Source organism: Phoca vitulina, unplaced genomic scaffold (assembly GCF_004348235.1).
Source record: "Phoca vitulina isolate PV1807 unplaced genomic scaffold, GSC_HSeal_1.0 scaffold13, whole genome shotgun sequence".
Classification (NCBI taxonomy): Eukaryota; Metazoa; Chordata; class Mammalia; order Carnivora; family Phocidae; genus Phoca; species Phoca vitulina.
The window spans coordinates 30162144-30186331 of record NW_022589716.1 but is presented as its reverse complement, the minus strand read 5'-3'; the positions used below and the strand labels follow the sequence as shown (position 1 = coordinate 30186331).

The 24188-nt window shown below is 38.5% G+C and overlaps 1 protein-coding gene across 3 annotated transcripts in view; it reads left to right on the top strand.

Moving 5' to 3' along the window:
* Positions 1–24188, top strand: part of CNTN3 (contactin 3) — a 331836-nt gene that overhangs the window by 62082 nt on the left and 245566 nt on the right. For all 3 annotated transcript variants that reach the window (XM_032411781.1, XM_032411779.1, XM_032411780.1), the window contains exon 2: positions 19485–19619. In XM_032411781.1, the coding sequence (XP_032267672.1) occupies positions 19565–19619 (55 nt within the window). In that variant the 5' untranslated portion in view covers positions 19485–19564. The remainder of the gene's footprint in view (positions 1–19484; positions 19620–24188) is intronic.

Below are 24188 nucleotides of genomic sequence, written 5' to 3'. Positions count from 1 at the left end.
AACCCTCAGTTTGTTTCCTGAGATTAAGAATTCCTCATATCAGTGAGATCATATGATACATGTCTTTCTCTGATTGACTTATTTCACTCAGCATGATACCCTCCAGTTCCATCCAGGTCGTTGCAAATGGCAAGATCTCATTCCTTCTGATGGCTGCATAATATTCCATTGTATATATCTACCACATCTTCTTTATCCATTCATCTGTCAATGGACATCTTGGCTCTTTCCATAGTTTGGCTATTGTGGACATTGCTGCTATAAACATCAGGGTGCACGTACCCCTTTGGATGCCTACATTTGTATCTTTGGGGTAAATACCCAGTAGTGCAGTTGCTGGGTCATAGGGTAGCTCTATTTTCAACTATTTGAGGAACCTCCATGCTGTTTTCCAGAGTGGCTGCACCAGCTTGCATTCCCACCAACAGTGTAGGAGGGTTCCCCTTTCTCTGCATCCGCGCCAACATCTGTCATTTCCTGACTTGTTAATTGTAGCCATTCTGACTGGTGTGAGGTGGTATCTCACTGAGGTTTTGATTTGGATTTCCCTGACGCCGAGCGATGTTGAGCACTTTTTCATGTGTCTTTTGGCCATCTGGATGTCTTCTTTGGAAAAATGTCTGTTCATGTCTTCTGCCCATTTTCTTGATTGGATCATTTGTTCTTTGGATGTTGAGTTTGATAAGTTCTTTATAGATTTTGGATACTAGCCCTTTATCTGATATGTCATTTGCAAATATCTTCTCCCATTCTGTCGGTTGTCTTTTGGTTTTGTTGACTGTTTCTTTCACTGTGCAAGAGCTTTTTATCTTGATGAAGTCCCAATAGTTCATTTTTGCCCTTGTTTCCCTTGCCTTTGGCGATGTTTCTAGGAAGAAGTTTCTGTGGCTAAGGTTGAAGAGGTTGCTGCCTGTGTTCTTCTTTAGGATTTTGATGGACTCCTGTCTCACATTGAGGTCTTTCAACCATTTGAGTCTATTTTTGTGTGTGGTGTAAGGAAATGGTCCAGTTTCATTCTTCTGCATGTGGCTGTCCAATTTTCCCAACACCATTTGTTGAAGAGACTGTCTTTTCCATTGGACATTCTTTCCTGGTTTGTTGAAGATTAGTTGACCATAGAGTTGAGGGTCCATTTCTGGGCTCTCTATTCTGTTCCATTGATCTATGTGTCTGTTTTTGTGCCAGTACCATGCTGTCTTGATGATTACAGCTTTGTAATAGAGCTTGAAGTCCAGAGTTGTGATGCCGCCAGCTTTGCTTTTCTTTTTCAACATTCCTCTGGCTATTTGGGGTCTCTTCTGGTTCCGTACAAATTTTAGGATTATTTGTTCCATTTCTTTGAACAAAGTGGATGGTATTTTGATAGGGATTGCATTGAATGTGTAGATTGCTCTAGGTAGCATTGACATCTTCACAATATTTGTGCTTCCAATCCATGAGCATGGAACGTTTTTCCATTTCTTTGTGTCTTCCTCAATTTCTTTCATGAGTATTTTATAGTTTTCTGAGTACAGATCCTTTGCCTCTTTGGTTAGATTTATTCCTAGGTATCTTATGGTTTTGGGTGCAATTGTAAATGGGATCGACTTCTTAATTTCTCTTTCTTCTGACTTGTTGTTGGTATATAGGAATGCCACTGATTTCTGTGCATTGATTTTATATCCTACCACTTTATTGAATTCCTGTATGAGTTCTAGCAGTTTTTGGGTGGAGTCTTTTGGGTTTTCCACATAAAGTATCATATCATCTGCGAAGACAGTTTGACTTCTTCTTTGCTGATTCGGAAACCCACAGCGAATATCATTCTCAATGGGGAAAAACTGAGAGCTTTCCCCCTAAGGTCAGGAACACGGCAGGGATGTCCACTATCACCACTGTTATTCAACATAGTATTAGAAGTCCTAGCCACAGCAATCAGACAACAAAAATAAATAAAATAAATAAAATTTTTATAACAGCCCCAGAGGTGAAGACACCTTTCGGTCTTGATACTGACACCTAGGGCTGGGACTTGGAAGCTCACTGTGTCCTAGCCAGTGGTTCCGAATGCATCAGTGACCGTTCAGCAGAATTACTTTGGAAAGTTTAAAACAACTACGACAACAACAAAACAAAACAACAATAACAACAAAAGTTCTGGGCCTGGTGCCTGGAAATTATGATGCACTGGGACCGGGGGATCAGCGTCTTTGCACAGCTCCCCCAGATGGTCTGATACGGAGCCAAGTGTAGCAACTACTGCCCCAGATCTGCTCTTCATTAATTCAGCACATATTGCGTTGAGTGTCTACTGTGAGCCAAGCACCATGACAGGCGCACGGGCGTACAGTAGGGATGCGCACGGAAACGGCTAAGCAGAAAGTGAGCACGGGAGAGCTTATCTTTATTTGAATAAGAGGATTTTTGATATTGTTGTTCTCTTGTTCCTCACCTGTAACTATATTCAGAAACCTCAAACTCCTGGCCTACAGGCCACATCTTGTGTAAGGCAAGTTTTGTTAGAGCTATTCTGTGTTTAAAAACAAAAATGAGTTGCCAACATGAAAACAAAAACGTTAGCAGCTATTGTCTGGAAGTGAGAAGCAGCTGACCCTTTTCCCTGGATGGGCTGTGGGCAGCTCCACGCCCTTCCCACCGGTCACTCTTAACTGACTTTTAATGTCTGCTGGTTCTTTAATGTCCTCATATTTTGAGTATATGGGGAAAATTCGAGTATGTATTTGTGGAAAGTATCACTTGTTTTTGTTTTTCTGGAATGTGAAGGCCTTGGCGAAGGGAACTTTTTTCTGGTCCTACAAAATGAAATAGAACCTCAAATGTCCACATAGTGGTCCTTTATCTGGAGGGTCTAGAGAAGCCAGAAGTAAGCAGAATCTGTGCTCTAAACCAACCAGAAACCACAGTGTCCATTATCAGCCTATTTGTTATAAATGTTTTCAGGCAGAATTCTAGGTGCCAAAGACTCAGCGCTGGTATTCAGTGTTGGGCCTTTACCTGTAAATCTACATGTAGCTTTTTGGTAAATTCAGTTCCACCCCCTAAATCAGTCTATGTGGGGAAATGAAAACACATAGATTACTGTTGTGTGAACTGAAATGTGTTAACTTTCAGTTGCACCTCATGGTCTTCATTAAGGTCTTCAAACTTTTTCTGCCGAGAGTTATAAATGCTTTCCTAATATTTCACGTAGGGCATGCATAGAAAATGCTAATATCTGTATGGTGTGCTGGTATAGAGAAGAGAGGCTCCTTGTGGCCTGAGGCAGCCTGTGTACACAGAACTGAGGTATCTCCCGTGTGGGCACCGTCTTTGGTGCCCTCTGATCTTTGGTTGCAAAGTTTTGGTTGTTAGACATCAGCTTATTAGTGGATGGATGAGAACCATTTCATTGAATACAAATGGAATACTTTCTGCATAACAGACATTTTCTCCCTTGACACATGGGGAAGATGCATCCTCCCCTTCATTGTCACACTTCCTCCAATGAAAAGATAAAACAAGTTTTTGTTTTTGTTTTGTTTTTTTGAGAGAGAGAGTGAGAGAGCGAGAGAGAGCCCACGCACAGGTGAGCAGTGAGGGGAGGGGGAGAAGGAGAGAGAGAATCTTAAGCAGGTTCCATGTTCATTGCGGAGCCCGACACAGGGCTCAATCTCACGACCATGAGATTGTGACCTAAGCTGTCGACTGAGGCAGGTTCCCCAAAAACAAAATTTTTTCAAGAAAAATTGTATTTTTTTATTTTTTTAAGTTTTTATTTTAATTCCAGTTAGTTAATGTACAATGTTTTATTAGTTTCGAGTGTACAATAAGGAAATTGTATTTCTGATTAGAAAAAATATTGAAGTGTTTCTAATATAGAGTGTTGTGTATTTCTTCAGGAGCAAGAGAGTGATCAATTATGCTTTTCAAAATTTTTAAGGAGAAAAGTGCATTTTGGTCAGAGATTTCAAGATGGATTGCATCTAAATGGCAGACATATTTTGTTTGGTCAACACAAATGTTTTGAAGTTGTGTTTTTAATTAGTTTGAAATGTTTGAAAACAGGGAGATCTCTAAAACTCTATAGGTCCAGCATCTTCCAAAAAATCAGAGTGTCTGGCAGCCCTGGGCTCACATTGCACCATGTGGACAGCCCCCAGGGCTGGGGTACATGGACACCCACACTCCTGTGCTCAGGCTCCACCCGTCCTTATGGACATCCCAGATTATTCCATATGGGCAGTCAGTTGGAGGATCCTTCCACCCCCTACCACCATTGTGGTGTATGGGCTTCATCAGAACCATTATTTATTTGTATGAAAACAAATAGAGGCTTGTGGTGGGGGAGGGAGCCCAGGGTACTTTTCCTCTCTCCATCTCCTCAGCTGAAATTGCTGTGGGTATAAATTCAAGCTGCTATCACAGTTTGCCTCAATTTAGATTTACACGTCTGTGTTGATAGAGTGGATGTTTTATACACCTAGATACAGCCCCTAATAGGTGTGAATTCTAAGCAGATAACTATTCATAGCCATGATTAGCATTTCTAAAAAGTGTCAAAATCACTCCTTTCATTGTGATAAAGCAACTTTAAAAAACACAGTTAAGCAGAACAAGTATTTTTTTAAAAGATATAAGCAGTTAATGTCTCCTTAAAATGAGTTAGAGACCTATGTTTGAGTTAGTACTTCAAGTCTTTGATTTCTCTCTAGTCAAGGTGTCAATTATGTTTAATTTCTTTGAAATAATAGCAGTAACTATTGCGTCTTGAATACCAAGGAGTTGGCTCAGCATATAATCACAATCTTATTTAATCCTTACAATTAACCAGTTATGTACATCTTTACCGCCCTTATTTTACAAATGCAGAATTTGAGAGCAAAAGAGGTTTTTTGTTTTTTTTTTTTTTAAGATTTTATTTATTTATTTGACAGAGAGAGACACAGCAAGAGAGGGAACACAAGCAGGGGGTAGTGGGAGAGGGAGAAGCAGGCTTCCCGTGAAGCAGGGAGCCCGATGCTGGGCTTGATCCCAGGACCCTGGGATCATGACCTGAGCTGAAGGCAGACGCTTAACGACTGAGCCACCCAGGTGCCCCAAGAGCGCAAAAGAGGTTTAAATAACAAGTAACTTGCCTAGAGTTATATGGCCTTGTGTGTGTGTGTGTGTGTGTGTGTGTGTGTGTGTACACACATACATATATGTTTATGCCACATATTTATATACACGTACTCACATAGAATATACACACATATTACATATTTAACCACAGTTCCTTCTGCCTGTCATGATTTTAAACTATTCTTAACCACCATTCATAGTAAAAAAAGTTATTTCAGGGCTCACTATTTAATACATTGTATTTCCATAGTATCCTTGTACAAAGCAGTACTAACCCTTATTAAATTCAGTACATATTGATCATTATTTTCTCTTCTTTCATTTGTCCCCAAACACACAAACAAACAAAAAATCAGTGCATAGTCCCCCAAATGGAACATAACCTGAAGTTTGGGAAACACTGACTTTTAGAACCTAGATATCAGGGAAGCCATTCCTGATAGAGCATGTGATAAGAGATACTTGTTAAAATGAGGCCACAATAGAAAGAGATTTTCCTCATAATGATTCATGGAGCCATACATTTGTCTTTGTATTCATATTTTACCTTACAATGGAAAGATCTTTGCTTTATTTTACAATAAAAAGAATTATTCAAAATTCTGTATTAAAAATCATATAGCTGTTCTAATGTATGCCAATTATACCTAAAGTAACTAAACAATAATCGAATGGGAGGTGGGGTGAGTGGGGGTACAGACAGAACAAGAGTGTCAGAGTCTGATATTTGCTGAAGTTGAATCATGAGTATATGGGAATTTATTATCCTAATTTCTTTACTTTGTATGTGATTAGAATTTTTCATAATAGAAAGTTATTTTTACAAAGTAGGGCCACCATGGTCTTCTCTTGTTTTCTGCCAAGGCTCCTGGTTGTCTGAGAGCAGGATACATGAAGGTTGGTGTGGCCTTTCTTCTGTAAAGATGTGAACAGTAAGTAGCCAGGCTGACAGAAGCTGGTTTTGGGATCTTCTGATGCCAGACTGCTCTAGAGTTGGGTTTCTCATGTTGACACAGTTGATACTCATGGGTGGATAATTCTTTGTTGTGGGGGACTGTCCTGTGAATTGTAGAATGTTTAGTGACTCCCTTGGCCCCTACCCTCTAGATGCCAGTATTATATCTATAGCCACCCCATCCCCAGTTGTGACAGCCAAAAACCTCCTCAGACATCGGCAAATGTCCATTGAGGGGCATAATCACCCCCCGTTGAGAACCACTGCCCTAGAGCGTGAACACATCACCTCACCTGGTATGTATGCCTAGCTAACCTTGGATCAGAGATCTAAAGCTTCCAAGAACCACATCCTGCCCATATATTAGGGTCAACCAATTAGAGATTAGGCAGCATAACAACAACTAGGGATTAATTTAGAAATGCCAGACTTAGGCAGGGTCATTTATGTGAAATTGGACGTGTTAATTAACCTTTATCTATCTTAGTAACCTCATCTGTAAAATGGGGATGGTTATAGTACAAGTGTTGACATTTATAAAGCTCTTAGAACCTTGCCTGGCATACATTAAGTACTTAGTGCTTGCCATTCGTATCTCCCTAGAACCCATTGTGCCAACATGATGGTTTGGAATTCTTGGAGATAAAGGGATTCTCCAAAGTGCTGTATTAGTATCATATTTAGTTACTAGTGATCGTAAATGTTGGAGTGCTTTGAGAATGTTTACGTAGAATGCATACTCAAATTGCTGCCTGAGTAGTTTGTGATGTAAAAGAAGAAAAGTGTGGTGTGGTGCAGTTGGTTTTTAGAACTCCTTAAAATGGAGCGACTCCATAAGATCAAAGCATGGTTTCTATATTAATTTACCTGTTAAAGTAACAGTACAGCCATAGGCAGAAAGGACATGGTGAGCACTTGGTCCCTGGCTAGGCATCAGCGTTTCTCTGATGCGTTGGTGACACTGATACAGAGCCCAGCCTGGGATAGTCCAAAACGAGACATCTCCATCCCAGAGTCCATCTTTTCTCTTTCAGCTACTGAATAGTGGTGAATCACTTCTCTTTCCTCTTCAACGTATACCTTCAATCTTGCTCATGTGATTTTGGCTGAGGCAGAATCAATACCGTGCAAGTAAACTCCAGGAAGATTCTCTCCTCTGAGAAACAAACTGACGGTTCTAGAGGGGAGGGGAGTGGGGGGATGGGTCAGCCTGGTGATGGGTATTAAAGAGGGCACGTTCTGCATGGAGCACTGGGTGTTATACGCAAACAATGAATCATGGAACACTACATCAAAAACTAATGATGTACTGTATGGTGATTAACATAACATAATAATAATAAAAAAAGGCATTTGACAAAAAAAAAAAAGATTGTCTCCTCTAGAAAAACACACCCTTTCCTTTCTATATTTTCAGTTCTTCCCCTCAGTTTATAAATATGCTCAAGAATTTTCCAGCTTAAAAATAGCTTTCATTGACTCTCCATCGACCCTTCGCCCATCTCCAACCACTATCCCGTCTTTCTCATTAAAAGTGTAGCTGATTCTTGCTGTGGCCACTTGCTTGCCCTCTAGTTACATTTCTGCCCTCCACAATGTGGCTGAAGCTTTGCAAGGACTACACTGAGCCTGGCCCGATAACATCGCCAAAGGCATGTTGAAGGTCTTGATTCCTAGAGTCTGTCTCTCTTTCTCTCTGGTTCTTTTTTGTTCTTATTCTTTCTCTCCCTATTTGTGTATTTTTTAAAAATAGCTTTAGTGAGGTGAAATTTACATACCATAAAATTCACTCATGTAAGTGTACAATTCAGTGAATTTTAGTAAGTTTACAGAGTTGCACAGCCATTGCCATAACCTAATTTTAGAATACTTCCATCACGGTAGAAAGAACCCTCCCGCCCATTTACAGTCCCCATGTAGTCACACTCCCAGCCCCAGGCAATCAGTGTTTTAAGATGTTCTCCATCACTCCCTTGCAAAACTATGCACTCTGCATGCACTCTTTGCTTTTATAACGTAGTCCATCCATGGGCTGCCCTGTGCCTCTTACAGTCCTTTTCTGTCCTCAGGGGGTTCATCTTCCTCTGCTCACATCTTAAACATTGGGCTTCTCCATCTTTCTCTCAGCCCAGTGCTTTCTGGATGTACCCTGAGTCATTTCATTCGCTCCCATGAATCACTTACTGTGCTGGGTTTTGCTGATGTTATTATGTTCTCCCATACCTCTCTTCTTCCCTGTCTCCTAGGTAAGCCCTTTTTAATTTAAGAATTACCTCAGATGCCACCTGTTCTAGGATGTCCTGTGAAGTGTCCTCATTTCCTAACCATTGGTCGTACTTCTTATCTATAACTATACATTGAAAAGGTGCAGCTCATGAGCTGTGACCATAAGGCAGCTTTGTTGTCTCTCATTGTCCCCTTAGATTCTTTCTGTGGAGTCCTCTCCTGCTCCTGGGTGAAAATCCAAGTAGCCCTATGCACTGTACTTTTGATGATGCTTAGATATCAGATGTAATTTTGATCAAAGAATTAAAGTGCCCAGTCCTGTGTAATAGTAAAACTTAGAACTTGATTTGGAGACAAAACTAATCTCCCTCCAGTGCTCAGCTGCTGAGGGAAGCAGAAGAGAGGGGAAGAGGGGAGAGAAGGGGAAGTCAGCAGTCAGAGAAAGCATTCTTTGGCTTCCCTTCTTACCTGGCATGTCCTCACCCCCCACCCCTTAATTTGCTAAATCCAATTTGGCTTAGTGTTTTACAAGGGAAGAGAAGAAAGAGGCCAGCCAGTGGTACTTGATGGATTTCATTAGAGTGATTTAAGATCATGGCACTTTACACTCGCCAGTAATGTAGAACTGCTATTTTCTTTCATTGGTGGGTTCTTTAGAGATCCCCAAGCTTTGGATATGTTCCTCCCTCAGGTCTCTGATTGTGGTGATACACTCCCACCCTGACCTTGTCACCTCGTACTTCCTCAGTCGCCGGAAGTCCAGAGGTATCCTAGCTTCCCTCTGGCAGGTCTCTCCTCCCACTCAGGTGCTTCTTCTGCTTGGGACATATGGATCTTTCTTTCCCCACGTACCCCCCAGTGTCTATCTGGCTCCCAGGAAATGCCATGCACTGTGCCCCTATCCTCTCTTAAGATCCATTTCCTTCCCACATTGCAATCTTCTGTTGTGCTTCAGCCTGCTCTTATTCTTATTGTGGTCCTAGACCACTGCATCCCCCAGAATGCAGCTCTCTCTGGAGTCCTTAAAGCATAGGTGAAAAGAAGTATCCTTCCTGCCACCAAGGGGGTGGAACTTACCAGAATTCTCTTTAAAGAAACTTTTTTCAAATCCTTCCCTTCGTCTCCAGACCTCTCGTGTGAATAAGGGTCTCAGAGCCAGACAAATGGTTTTGCGGTATCTCCTTTGAAAAGTTGTTCCCCGTTCTGTTCTGGAACCTCCCTTGCGTTTGGGATGTGTCTGGGTGACTGAAGGAACTTCACATTAAGATCCCATTGCAGACTCCTCTTCTCCAGTCCAGACTCTTTTATTAGAATGTTTCTGGATCAGCATGCTTCTTGAGGGCAAAGATGATATTTTAAAATATCTTCTCTGTGTCTGTCCCTGACGTGCTGTAGGCACTCAATGAATGTTCTCCTTCATTCAAAGTTATGAGGGGAGGAATGGAATGGCCCTGCCAGGTGTACAGACCTGGAGTTCCTGTTGAATGACAAAACATTCTTTCTAGTACTTTTCAACCCCCTTTTTCCTTTTTCTACTTGACTCTGACAATAAAATTATTTACACGTTTTTGACCTATTACCATGATGGAAATGAAGTAAATTTTTTTCTTTTAAAATTGTTTGTTAATGTTTTATATTTATATATTTTGTATTAAGAAATCAATATATGTACACTGAAGAAAATTTAAGATCTATAATAATGTATAATAACGTAAACGTATTTTATTCCTCTAGTGCCTGTTCCCAAGTGTACAGTTTCCTCCCCAGAAAGAGCTGCTCTCTTCAGTTCTCACATACCCTTTCAAACTATTCTCCATGCTTACAAATGTATATAGATAGATGCTTTTTGTCCCCATACAAAAAGTATCCTGCTTTTCACACACTGTTTTGCACCTTATGTTTGTGACTTAGTGTGTCTTGGAGATATCCTGATTTAATCCTAAATAGAGTTGCTGAATTCTTCTTAATTCATGTTTGCAACAGGGATGGTGTGTTATCACAGTGCATATGCTTGAAATCAAGCAGAAGAGTTGTTTATTTAAGTAGCCCTGTCCTTTCCCTTGATAGAAGAAATTTAATTTCTTAAAAATTTAATGAAATTTAGTGCATTATCACTTAAAGAACTAGCTTCAATTGCCGATTATATTAATTTAAAATTTATATATTTAAAAATATATAAAATATCAGATTATACTTTATGGTTCCCTAATGGTCCTGTTGGCCTAAGCATTCCATTTCACACCTATTATGTGAAAAAATATGTATAGAGAATACACAGCATCTGTCATCATTTTTTGGGGGGTAAATGTCTTGACCGGTCTGTGTCTCTCTTTATCTGAAGAACGGGGGCGATAATAGAATGAATGCTCATGGAGTATTGTGAGGATGAAATGGGTTAATGTATGAAGCAGTACCTGGCAAATAACACTCAATAAAAGGCAGTGGTTATTATGTTACTATTCATTTTCCTTTCCTAAATTTTGGAAATTGTCTTTGTAGAAAAACATTTCCATCATATTGTTATTAGGCTATTTTAAAATTCTAAATAAACATATGATGGCAAGGAATGTTGTTATGCAGACTTAGGAAAGGTACATTGCTCCTCATCACCATGTCATGAGGTCTGCCATAATTTCCCATTTGATAAGAAGGAAAGAAAATTCATGCAGCATTTATAATTATGGAAATTTGTCTTTGTTCATTTTGTTCCTGTTTAATTTGGAAAATGTCAAGGATAAAAATATGTCATAGAATTTGCTTATTGTTTAGTTTTCCTATTATCATTAAATGGGGTGAGACCCCAAAGACTAAGTCCCTTAATTAGGGCAAAGACCTCTTCTTTTCTTTTCTTTTCTTTTCCTTTCTTTTCTTTTCTTTTTTTTTTTCTTTAAAGATTTTATTTATTTATTTGAGAGAGAGAGAGAGATAGCGAGAGATAGCACCAGTGTGGGGTGGGGAGAGGGAGAAGCAGGCTCCTCACAGAGCAGGAAACTTGATGCAGGACTCGATCCCAGGACCCCAGGACCATGACCTGAGCCAAAGGCAGACACTTAACTGATTGAGCCACCCAGGTTCCCCTTCCTTTTTTTTTTTTTTTTTTTTAGTGAGAGAGAGCATGCGCATGAGCTGGGGTGGGGGGCGGAGCAGAGGGAGGGAGAGAATCCCAAGCAGATGCCTTACTGAGCGAGCTGCCCAATGTGGGGCTTGACCGCCTAACCCCAAGATCATGACCTGAAACAAAATCAAGAGCCAGATGCCAACCGACTGAGCCACCCAGGTGCCCTGGTAAGGTTCCTTTCAACAGATGTATGAAATTAAAAAAAAAAAATCCCAAAAGAGCATATTAGGTGTGACTGTATTAGAAAACCATTAGACAGAGTCTATCTTTTTCAGGGATGAAGGTTGCATTAGAAAATCCCGCAATTTTTTTGAAACCCGGACTTGTTCCAAAACAAAATTATTGTCCTGAACGTACTACAAGGGTCAGCGTTGCATGCCAAGTAGTCACCCATTCATTGTTGGAGAGATGTTTGTAAAACAGCGTGCCCTGGAAATGGCCATGTTCACTTGAGGCTTAACATAAAGCAAGAAGATTGAAGTTAAGCCCTCTCTGGAGTATACTTAAGAAGGGTTGACATTTTGTCTAATATTTTGAAGCAGGAAATGGGTTGGCATGTTTTGGTGGCTGTGTCTTTTCCCTTCAGTGTGCATTTGGCTGAAGCCAGTGGAACCAATTGAAAAATGGATATGTAATTTTTCCTGACATAACATCAGTGCAAATCTCTTTGAATTGAGGACAGGGAGATCTCTTTGAGTTGCCAGGGAAGATATGTTTGAGTTGGGGACAAAGTAGAGAGGCTCCGAAATCAACACAAGACAGCTCAGAGTGTTCTGGCAACGTTTTTATATAGACAACTCATTGACTCAATGTATATACACAACATGACTCTGGTTGTGTTTCTGCCTGTGTACACTGATTGCTAAAAGACCAAAAGAAAAAACTAACTGGATGTCAGAGATGACATGCCTCACCGTACCAAAAACAGCTTCATACTTTCAGCTTCTTTGTCAAGCCTTCAACAATAGCCTTCTCAGAATATTTTTTAAACAGATTTTTTTCTCTCTGTATAATTTATATTTAATTCTATTTTGATAGTCTCTATTAATCTCTGCATGAACAAAGAAATGAGAAATTAATCTCTAAATACATATACCTTCACATGCACATTTGTACACCTGCATATATATATCATATCTATGTGAAAGAAATTATTTTTCAGTGTAGTAAAGCAATTGTGTACAAAAGTTATATCAGTCTGTGTGTATTCAGGTAGGGAGGTAGGTGAATCCATAGGTTTGGCTGATTCTTGGAAGGGGCCTTAACCTACAACAGGTTATAAATCACTGTTGTTTTGTTTTGTTTTTTGTTTTGCAGATCTTAGTCTAGTTGAAGAGGGAAGCCATAGTCAAAGTAACTGTCATGGAAGGTGTTGAAAATGTTGAGCATGAAGGAAGTAAGATCAGGTGCTATAGGGGTCCTTGGGAGCACGAGATGCCTTCCAGCTGGCATTTGCTGTATTTGCTGATTGCACTACTGTAAACACAGAACTGTGAAGATATCATCAGACTGGGCACATTATAAGCTCCCCTCTCCTTACTGCTGAACATTGGTGAACTGTAGGGAGAATGGGTATGGAGTTGTCAAGAATCTTGGACTTGGGAGTCCAATGTTCACGTAAATTTCATTCCCTGCCAGTTCCGTTCCAGTAGGGAAGAGGTTTGGTATGCAGAGTAGATCACCTACATTTCAGGAAGATGTGCAGATTATGAATGAATGATGATGATTGTGAATGAAAACAGGGGAGGTAGATGATGCCTGATTTCTGATCTGGCAGGATGTGCAGTCTCATCAAGTCCTTAAACTTATTTATTAGTTGACTGCTGTGGTGTGGTGGTTGCATTCCATGATAGTGAGTTGATACAAGTACTAGAAGACTCATAATACAAAACCCATAGGCATCAAACTTTTATCCACTAATAATTGAATGTTTTACTATACTACAAGTCTCTAATCTGCTCAAGGGTTGTTTTGGGGGAGGATTTTGGTGGGGGTTGGGAACAATATATATTCAATGAATCGAATTTGTTTCTCAGATGTCAGAGTCAGAGTTGTCTTTTTGTGGATGTGAGAGATGTGTTACACAATCCTTCTAGACAGAATTTCTGTAGGGTTTGTCTCATTGAAAAGGAGAATGCTCATTAGGTGCCTACTACCCTAATACAAACAAAGCCAGATCATTCTCATGCCTAGACTTTCCAACCCATAAAGAAACTTAACAATGAGCATTTGCCAAGACTACATTTAAAGTTGCCCATATACTTTTAATATTATAAATACATATCAATATTTCATGATCCACAATCTTAGTAGCGATTTTGTGAAGTATGTGACAAAAGTCACAAATGGCCTCTTCTTTTAGAGCAACCAGGCATAACTATTTAGAGCATTTTTGGTTTTGAGTCCAAGGTCTAGCATTTTTTTTTTTCAGCTCAGCTGACATTAAGAATAGATAGTACAGTTGTCAATATGTACTAAATTTGGGGGCTATTTAAAGATTGCCATGAGAAACGTGTTGTGAATATATTAAGCGGTAGCCCCCAGATGTAAATGTCTATTAGCAGAGAAAATTCTAAAGGCTATCTATTTTTTCTTTGATTTAAAACATCCCTATGACTAGGAGAATATTTTAATGTGGCAGATGACATTTTGATTTGTATTTGTCTTGCTTCAGTAGCTTCCTTTGTATTTATTTTAGCTTGGTGATTTCAGAAGTGGGACAAGCTTTTATGTGTCCCTTCTCTCTGTGACAATACTCGGCAGTGCTGCGAAGTCAGGTCGTGATTGTATTAATTACCTTCATTATTTATAAAGTCAGTGCCCTACTTCAGCACTCAATAAAAACCAGCAACATAATTTTTAGAAATAATGTTCCTAAATGAGGTTTTATTTTATGTTCAAACCTTATGCATTGTGTTTCTGTGTGTGTTTGTGTGTGTGTGTGCATATATAAGAATATTAGAATATATCTTTTTCTTCTCTTAAATCAGATAGTTTGCCTAATATTGTCTAGCCTCTGATTTCTATGAATTTGAAGGTAAGAATGAAACTGGTGTGTTGCAGAATGTTTTCTTTTCATCCGTTTAAGTCTGATGCAGATTATAATGTCTGATCTGAATGTTTATTGCAAATCCAATCATGGCAATTACTGGTTAACACTGCAGTGACTTTTCAAAGGGCTTTATCTTGATAGGAATATTCTTAGCCAGGCATATGAGGTCTACAGCCAGACATTATACATCTGCAGTCTCATTTCATACCACACTCAACCTGGCCCCCTGCATTTCATCTCATTAGCCTTCTTTCTGTTCTAGCAACAAGCCGTGAACCCTTAAGCCCCAAGGCCTTTGCATATTCTATTCCTTATGTCCAGAGCTGACTGCCAAAATACTTAACCAGCAGTAGGGCATGGGTACTGACCAGTCTGGGCTAGAGCAGGATTCTGGAAGCCCCTTGCTGAGCTAGGGATTAACTCTTTAGGTGGTGGATCCAGGGTGTTGGAGTGGGGTGCTGGGGCAGTTTTTGGGAGATGAGGTGGTAGTTGATGCGAGAAGGTCCAGACAGTGACTACTCACTAGCCTCTTTATCAACTCAAAGCCATACCAAGTATTTGTCTATACCTGGGAAATTTCTTCTTCCCCTTCCCCTTTGACACATACACACCTCTGATTATATATAATCTCTTCTTTTCTTCCATTATACTTTATTTCCTCAGAGGAGCTTTCCCTGACCTTCCTGATGAGGGCCATTCTCATTGAGCCTTTCATAGAATCTTCTACCCCTATATTATACCTTTCACAGTGGATAGTTCATAAATACTTTGTAATGATTTTAATCATGTTTCACTGCTTGTGGGCAGGAATTCCTGAGGACAGGAATCATCAGTGACCCGACAACCCCATCCCCACCTCTACCTTCCTTGAGTCTTGAAATCCCAGCCCCTATTAGGTGCCCAATAAATATTTATTGAATGAATAAGTTTTCAAAAAGACTTCAGAATTTCTTTGAACGCATTTATACTTTTAAAATTTAAGTGATATGCATGTTACTTTGGGGATGCATTGTTGGGAAGATAACATTTTTTAAAAGATTTATTTATTTATTATTTTAGAGAGACACAGGGCAAGTGGGGAGAGGAGCAGAGAGAAAGGGACATACAGACTCCCTGCTGAGCGTGGAGCCTGAAGCAGGGCTCGATCGATCCCATGACCCATGAGATCATGACCTGAGTTGAAATCACCAGTCGGACATTCAACCAACTGAGCCACCCAGGCGCCCTGGAAGATAACATATTTTTAAAAGATTTTATTTATTTGAGAGAGAGAGAGAGAGCACCAGAGAGAGTATGAATGGCAAGGGTTAGGAGGGGGGAGAGAAGCAAGACTCCCTGCTGAGCGGGGAGCCTGACCAGGGCTCAATCCCAGGACCCAGGGATCATGACCTGAGCTGAAGGCAGACACTTAACTGACTGAGCCACCCAGGTGCCCCAATAATATTTTTTTAAGTTACCATCTTTTTAATGCCTTTAAACACATTTTCCTGAAGTAATTTTCAAATGATGGCTAGATCCCAAGCTGTGACTTACCTTTTCGTTCTAATAGAAATGCTTTCACTCACTTGATGTCCAGTACAAAGATTTAATCTCCTGAGTTGAATTATTCATTGTTCTTAAAGCTCAGCAAGAAACATTAAAACTTGAAACTTGAAAGCCTACTACCATATACAGGATGTTGGGAACATTGGAGCAACTAGTGATGGATGAGCTATGTCCTAACTTCAGAGAGTATCAATCTAGTAATTTTCTCCTTATCCTATTTATAAGTGTTTATAATATTTTCTTTCTCCATTGCAATGTCAGAACAGAGGCCATACATTTTGTTTTCTATATGACAGAGCAATGCCTCTCATATTTATGTGGATGTGCTTTTTTTTTAAAGAGGTAATATATTTATTTGTTTGTTTATTATTTTTTAAAGTAAGCTCTATGCCCAACATGGGGCTTGAACTCATGACCATGAGATCAAGAATCGCATGCTCTACCCACTGAGCCAGTCAGTTGCCCTTGGATGCTTTTTAGTAATGATTGCAATGATGGGACTACAGGTTGCTTTGTTAAAGTTTGTCTTTTCTTTTTTCTTGAAGATTCCAACTACTTGTTCTTTTTACGTTTGTTATCACCACATTCTTTCCAAGCTCGATTTAGTGTATAAACTTAGCTTTAAGTCCTCAAAGGAGGAGATACCAGTTCAATCACTGTTATACTCCTCAAGCCTTTCCTCTATTTAAAACTTAGCCATTGTCTCCAGACTTTAATATGTCTTGCAATCACTCTTGAATTTTTTATGAATCTGACACATCCTGTATAATATCATTGCATTTCATGTTTCCATGCCTTCTCTGACTAACTGCCATTGTATTTTATTTGAGATTTTTTTTTAATTATTTATTTATTTATTTATTTTTTTATTCATGAGAGTCAGAGAGAGAGATAGAGGAAGCGGCAGAGGGAGAAGCAGGCTTCCCGCCGAGCAGGGAGCCCGATGCGGGACTCGATCCCAGGACCCTGGGATCGTGACCTGATCCGAAGGCAGATGCTTAACCATCTGAGCCACCCAGGCGCCCCTGAGATTTTTTTTTTAATTTCTTGCTTTTCTACTTTGTGTGCACGCACACATGTTTATGTGTATGTGTGTGTGAGTTTGTATAGTTTGTGTTATCCTTCTCATGATTTCTGGACTACTTTCCTTACATGCATGATTAGAAGGAGATTATAGCATTCGTGGATGTCAGTTTTAAGTTAAATATAATCTAGAATGATTTCAGTTATCATTCAAGTTAGTAATTGAAAACATATGGACATAAAATGTGTCACTGATTGAGAAGGAATAAAAGAAGGAAGGCTTGGTATCCGAAAGCGTTTGATCCAAGCGGGGGGAAACAGCCGCTGGAAAAGCTTGAGCAGTGTAACAATTGATTGTGGTAGAACGTGTGTCCTCACTTCTGTACTTAAATCATTGAGTAATTTTGGCCCTCAGTCTTTTGTTGAAGATAGCTTCAAAAACGCTCAGGTTCATGTGCCTGCTCTAATAGACACTACATCTGCCCCACACATACCCTCTAGTTTTTCATCTCTTCAGTGCACACACCACTTCCAGTTGCCAGCATATGCATTTTTTTACCTGAAGGCGTGTTTTTGGCCTCTGGAGCTATTTTGTTCCCCCAGTGAGAGGCTAGAAGTGCTGGTCAATTAATACTCCCTGAAAATCACCTTCAAATGATGACTAATGGGAGTTGGTGTATAAATACCCCAGCTCCCTTGCCCATTGGCAAGGATAACTCTGGGCAACTCCAAATAAGTCTTGGATGACTCTGAGGCATACATTCTACCTGGACTGGACCTCTAGAGTTTCCCCAGTGAGAATAGGGTCCCGTCAAACATAGGGATTAGTGGGTTTATTTCTTACCCTTTATTGGCTTCCTTCTTCCCCCTGTCTCCTTTCACCATACCCTGACTCTTTTTGTCCTTTACCACCCAGACTGCTTGCATTTGAATTCATTTAGCAGTGTTTGTATTAGGGGAACCCAAGATATATGCAGTTTGTAGTATTGGGGCTGGTGAGAGATGGTCATAGATCCCCTGATGGTGTAAGTTACTCACTTGCAGTTCTTAGAACAGTAGTTCTTAATTGTATTTCCACCTGTTTCAGATTCCCATGGATTAAGGTCATACCCAAATCCTGGTATTTTTGTTACGATCCCACCTCTTACTTCCCACACAAGAACATATATTAGATTACAGGTGCACAAGAACAACATTACTAGACGAATGACTGATTTAATATATTATTTTAAGTACATAACTTGCAAGTTGTCATATTTTCACTCTCAAAATTGTTATCTGGACACACTTCATTCCGATCAAATACATCACAAATCAGGATCCCTTGATAAACCACCACTGTCTTAAGAAAGCTGAGATCTCTCTCTCTTGCTCAGCAACAACTAATACAGCCCAATCCATAGCAGCTGCTGAATCAGAGTTTTACACCTTTTCTGCTAATGTGAATGATAGTCAAAGTCATCAGTTCCTGTGTACGGAACCAGCTGAGTTTCAGCAGGCCAGAAAAGATTCTCCAATTTTAGGTGTATATATCTAGCCTAGTTGATCATTGACCATGCACTTGAACTAGTTTTAAATGGCCACTGAAAGTAAGGCAAGGTATCCACGTAATTATTTTCTCTCAATCAGCACATTGAAGTTCATGAAAAGTCAAGAAAGAAAGAAGAAAATTGTTTCATTTGCAAGATTCTCAGACTGAACAATTTTCACCATTAGCATTTTTTGATCTGTTTTATGCAGCATATGTAATTGGGGGCTTTCTGCAATTGTCTCTGAAAAAAAATAGGCTTAATATGAGCATTGATAATGCTATTTATAATTCATATGTCTTATTAGGGATTCAGAGACAATGAAAATGGTGCTTCAAGATATCTGCATATTTGACTCTTAGTTTCACCAAAATGTTATCATTAGAGAAAATGAGAAAAGTTAGAATTTTAGGGTAATATGTTATTTGTTCTAATTATCTAGCAAAAGTTTGAATATTTAATATGTTAATATTTAATACTTCAGTATTGTTGAACATTTATAATTCCGTGAAGCTACTTCCATCTGCATATCAGTTACATAAAGTGTTTTTATTTTTTTAATTAATTAATTTTTTTTTGAGAGAGAGAGAGAGAGAATGCAAGCAGGGGGAGGGCGGGAGGAAGAGAGAGAATGCCAAGCGGGCTCCATGCTCAGCTCTGAACCCCAGCGAAGGGCTCGATCTCACGACCCTGAGATCATGACCTGAGCTGAAATCAAGAGTCGGACCCTCAACTGACTGAGCCACTCAGGTGCCGCACATAAACTGTTTTCAAAGTAACTACATTTCATACATCTTCTCTTTTGTATCATAAGATTTGTTTCATTTTAGGATTTTGAGTGGCTGTGAATGATACAGTTTTATGATAAGAAGAAAATCTATTTTTTAAAGCAACTTTTTTTCTTAAGTCTAACTTCTTTGTACATATATTTTACAGATTAAAGGATTTACCTGAAGACAAAGCATTCTGTTCATCAGAGACTGGACAAGAGTTACTCTTGCTTTTAGCAATTAAAGATGATGTTGTCATGGAAACAGTTGATCCTGCTTTCATTCATTGGCTGCCTAGGAGGTAACAATAAGCTGTATTTTCTAAATTGAGGTTAGAACTATACTTGAGTCATATGTTAATAGTTTTTAAATGTTGAAATAATACTCCACCAGTAGCAAAGAGAAACAAATATTTTTGCCAGAAAGAAAGTTTTAATTCTCTTCTGAAAATTGGATTCTCTTCCCATCTCCCTTATTTTTACAAGCCTTTCTATCTCCATAGCAAATATAAGGATACCTAATAATACAAACCTACTGTAGTATTATAACTATAACAGTTAATCAGAATTTGAGAATGTTAATTTATGACTTTTTTCCCAAAAAGAGCTAAAAGTTGTAATCTCTAGAATATAAGGGAGAATATGTTTTAAAAAATGCCAGTATTTTCATATCTAATCTTAAAAAGAATACGATTTTTACTGCAAATAACTTACTTTAGGAATCAAAAATTAACATAGGCTGTTTTCTTTTTTAATTTTTGGAGAATTTTGAATCTAGAACAAAATAGAAAAAGGAATAAGTCTTATATATTGGTTATATGAAAGCATCTATTGTAAGTTATTTGATATATTTCCTTTTTGTTTTGTTTTCTGGAGGAATGGTGAAGTAAAAGAAAATTTTTAAAAAATAAAGTGGTATATATACTACTATTAATTTTTTTGGTTTCTTTAATGTTGTCCTTCTTTGTACTATAAAAATTAACCAGCGCCTAAAATGCTGAAAAAATAGTATAATGAATATACACATACATGCCATTTATATGTTTTTATTTGACTATTATACCATTTTACTGTATTTGTTCTGTCCATGTGTCCATGTGTGTGTTTTTCCTTTTATTTGTTTATTTATTTGACTCAACCATCTGAAAATAAGTTCAGAGATCATCACCTCTCACCCCTAAAAAATTCAGCGCCCATCTCTTGAGGAGACAGCCAATTTTCTACCTAAGCACAATTTCTTTATTATACCTAAGGAAACTAATTACAAAAGTAACCTGTCATTTTTCTTTTCTAAGAGGACAAAATTGGTGTGGAATGAGGACAAATGTATTGTCAGATTAAACATGTTACTTGAAGATGTGCATATATTGGAGTAGATTTTTGAGCTCCTATGTCAAACTTAAAACATTTTTCACATATTTAAATGAAAATATATGGCAAAAATTCATAATCAGTAAGAGATTATAAATTAAAACCCCCAACTTTTAAAGTTTTTGTTTCTTTTAAATGGGTTTTCCCCTGTGATGTCTCAGTCTTGCTTCTAAATTATTATCTTTGTCAGCTACTAAGCTGCATTTAGGGAAGAAGGACCAAATATTTATAGATGTTTGCCTTTTCAAGTGATCATTGGAGAAAGATCAACACAGATATCTAGACTAAAATACTCTTTTCTTGGATTCTTTTTTTTCATTTACACAATTTCAAATTTGAGTTCTATTGTTGTAGAGGGGACCAAAATGAAAGGGATTATAGCTACAGCAATGTTACTACTCACTGTATCAACTTTCATAGAGCAACCTTGAAATTTCCCAATTAATTGAAAAGAAGATATATGCAGGAAGTGGAAGTATAGTGACAGAAAATGAGATCACTTTATCAATGGCTTAAATTTTTCCGTTGTAATTTTACGCCATGTCCAGTTTGCATTGATTGTTTCAGCATTTTTGAGAAATGTTTTACATATTTTTGAGCAAATTTATAAGAAAAGCAGTGTCCATTTTGCTAAAATGTTAAGGCATCATAAAACACTTTAAAGGTCAACTTGATTCTCTGGATATGTTGATAAAAAATCTGTAAGGATTTGTAAGGAAGAATTGGATTAATGTATGATAAATTTTATGTAGAGTGTTATTTAGAGAAGTGGTAATTTTTATAATTATAGAGAAGAATTGGGCTCTTACCAGTTTTCTAAAGGGCATTGATTTTATATAGTACTTTACATACTTTGGTACTCCTCTAGGATCTCTAAAATTTAGGTTAAAAGGTTTGTGAGTGTGGGGTGCCTGGGTGGCTCAGTCGTTAAGCGTCTGCCTTCGGCTCAGGTCATGATCCCGGGGTCCTGGGATCAAGCCCCACGTCGGGCTCCCTGCTCAGCGGAGAGCCTACTTCTCCCTCTGCCAGCCGCTCTTCCTATCTGTACTCTCTATCTCTCTGTCAAATAAATAAATAAAATCTTTAAAAAAAAAAAAAAAAAGGTTTGTGAATGTGATATTCTGCTAACCAATATGGGTCATGTTTTATGTATTAAAGTTGAAACTGTTCATGGTATAGGGACTATCTTATAACAAATGGCAAACAAAAACACATGTGGGAATTTGCTTACTTAGAGTGGTGTTTAGCCAATGATATAAAGTAGATAAATGCAGCAAATGCTTGATAATTTGCGTTTTCTATCTTCTCATATTTAATCTTTTGATTATCCATTATTTTGTGCATTTTTTCATTTCCTTCTGCTGTTCTGCCTCTGCATGCTTCCTCCTGCAACAAAGAGGCAAATGTAATTTCTGGCCAGGACTTTTTCTTAGGATGCATTTGACTGATTTTCTTCAAAAAACATTAGGCTTCATTCATTCTTAAACAGATACTTTTTTGGCATCTGTTTATGCAACACACATTGTCTTCAGTGAAGGAAATGAACAGAGCTCTTTGTCCTTGTGGGATTTACATTTTGTCATGGTGAGGTGGAAAGTGGCATCAAGTTAGAAGATGATAGTGCAATGGGGAAGAGAAGCAAAATATGGTGAGAGTATGGGAGATTGTGATGTGGATTGCCATTTTAAATAAGATAAGTCCTCATCAAGAACGTAACATTTGAACAAAGACTTAGAGGGGAACAAGTTGACCTTGTGGATATTTAGAGAAGAGAGCTCCAGGCAAAGTCAACAGTCCATGCAAAGGTTCTAATATATGACAAGCTGAGTGTTCTAGAAACAGCAGGAAAGCTAGCATGGTTGGACCAGGGGAGAAGCAACAGGAGAGAGCCAAGAGGTAATGTGGGGATGGATGTAGCAGAAAATGAGTAAATGACTGAGAATATTTAGAACTTTTACTCTAAATGCCCCTAGGAGCCATAGCATAGTTGGAATAGAGAAATGATTTGATCTCACTTATTTTTTAAAAGGGCATTGCTGGACACTGTGTTGTGGATTAATTGTGGAGGGGCAAGTGAGCAAGCAGAGGCACCAATCAGAAGTTAATGCAGTCATCAGTCAAGGGGTGATGGTGGCTGACTCCAGGGTGGTAGCAGGGTTGGTAGTCAAATTTTGGGTGTACTTTGAAGGTAGAATCATGAATATTTGCTGTGGGGTGTGAGAGAAAAGGGTGAGAAATATTTGATACGGGGTGTGAGAGAAAAGGGTGAGTTGAGGGTAACTTGAAGGCTCTTTGTCACCTTGTGTTTAGAGCATATTACCTCTGTTCACCTCAAGAGGTGTGCCCCGTGGGTGGAATGAAGATCCAGCACAAAGCATGTGTGACAATTTTCCACTAAGTAGTGGGTAAAAAAGTCAACTTAGTGGAACATGACCAGTGTTTTTTATTAAAATAAGTAAATTAGATTTAAAAAGGGTTGGAGTAGAATATATCAGCATGCACTGGTCACTTAGTAAATATTTTCTGCTGAGCATTTCTAGGCCTTTGGAATATCGCAATGAAACAAAACCAACAATATCCCAATCCTCCTGGAGCCTTCCTTTTAATATATGTGTGTTGAATCCTGATATTTCATACATTTCTTACTAAGTTGCTGTCAAAAGAGTTTAAGAGCCAGAGACCTAAGTAGAAAAGAGTGATAGAGAAGAGAACCCTCCTGCATTTTGAGAAGAAGCCAGAAAAGTAAGGAATAATAATAATGACAGCAAAGTTAATAATACTAACAATATTAATAGATGGAACCTCATTCACCCTATACTAGGCAGTGCAGAAGTGCTGTACTTAGCTCCTCTAATTCACAAAAATACAGTGAGATAGATATTATTACTTCTAACTTAGAGACAAGGAGAACAGTCTCTAAGATTTTAAGTGATTTTCCTAATCTTTGTGGTAGTATCAAGATTTCTACTTGTCTTTGAAATCAAAGTATAGTCCCCTACTATAATCAGTAGTACTTACTACTTCAATAATTTATTTTCTGGAATAAAGTCAGGGTATAGGGCATGGGGTAAGAATCATCAGGCACTCAAGGAGATTGTTGTCTCATGACTTGATTACCTATTAGTTAATTGCTTAACCATATTAGAAACTCTAGATGTTCATTGTCCAATACGGAAGCCACTAACCGTAGTCCATATTGAGTGTACTGTAAGTATAAAGTGCACACAGATTTTCAAAGACTTGGTACCAAAAATATTAAGATTTAAAATATCTCAGCAATTTTATATTGATTAGATGTTGAGATGATAATATTTTAGATATATTTGGTTAAAGAAAGATATTATTAAAATTAATTTCACTTGTTTCTTTTAACCTTTTTAAATGTGGCTCTTAGAAAATTTAAACTATGTGTGTAGCTTGCCTTTTATTTATTTTGGACAGCACAAGTCTAGACATTTATGAAATAAAAACCTGACCGTTTTACAAATGTTTTTACTGTG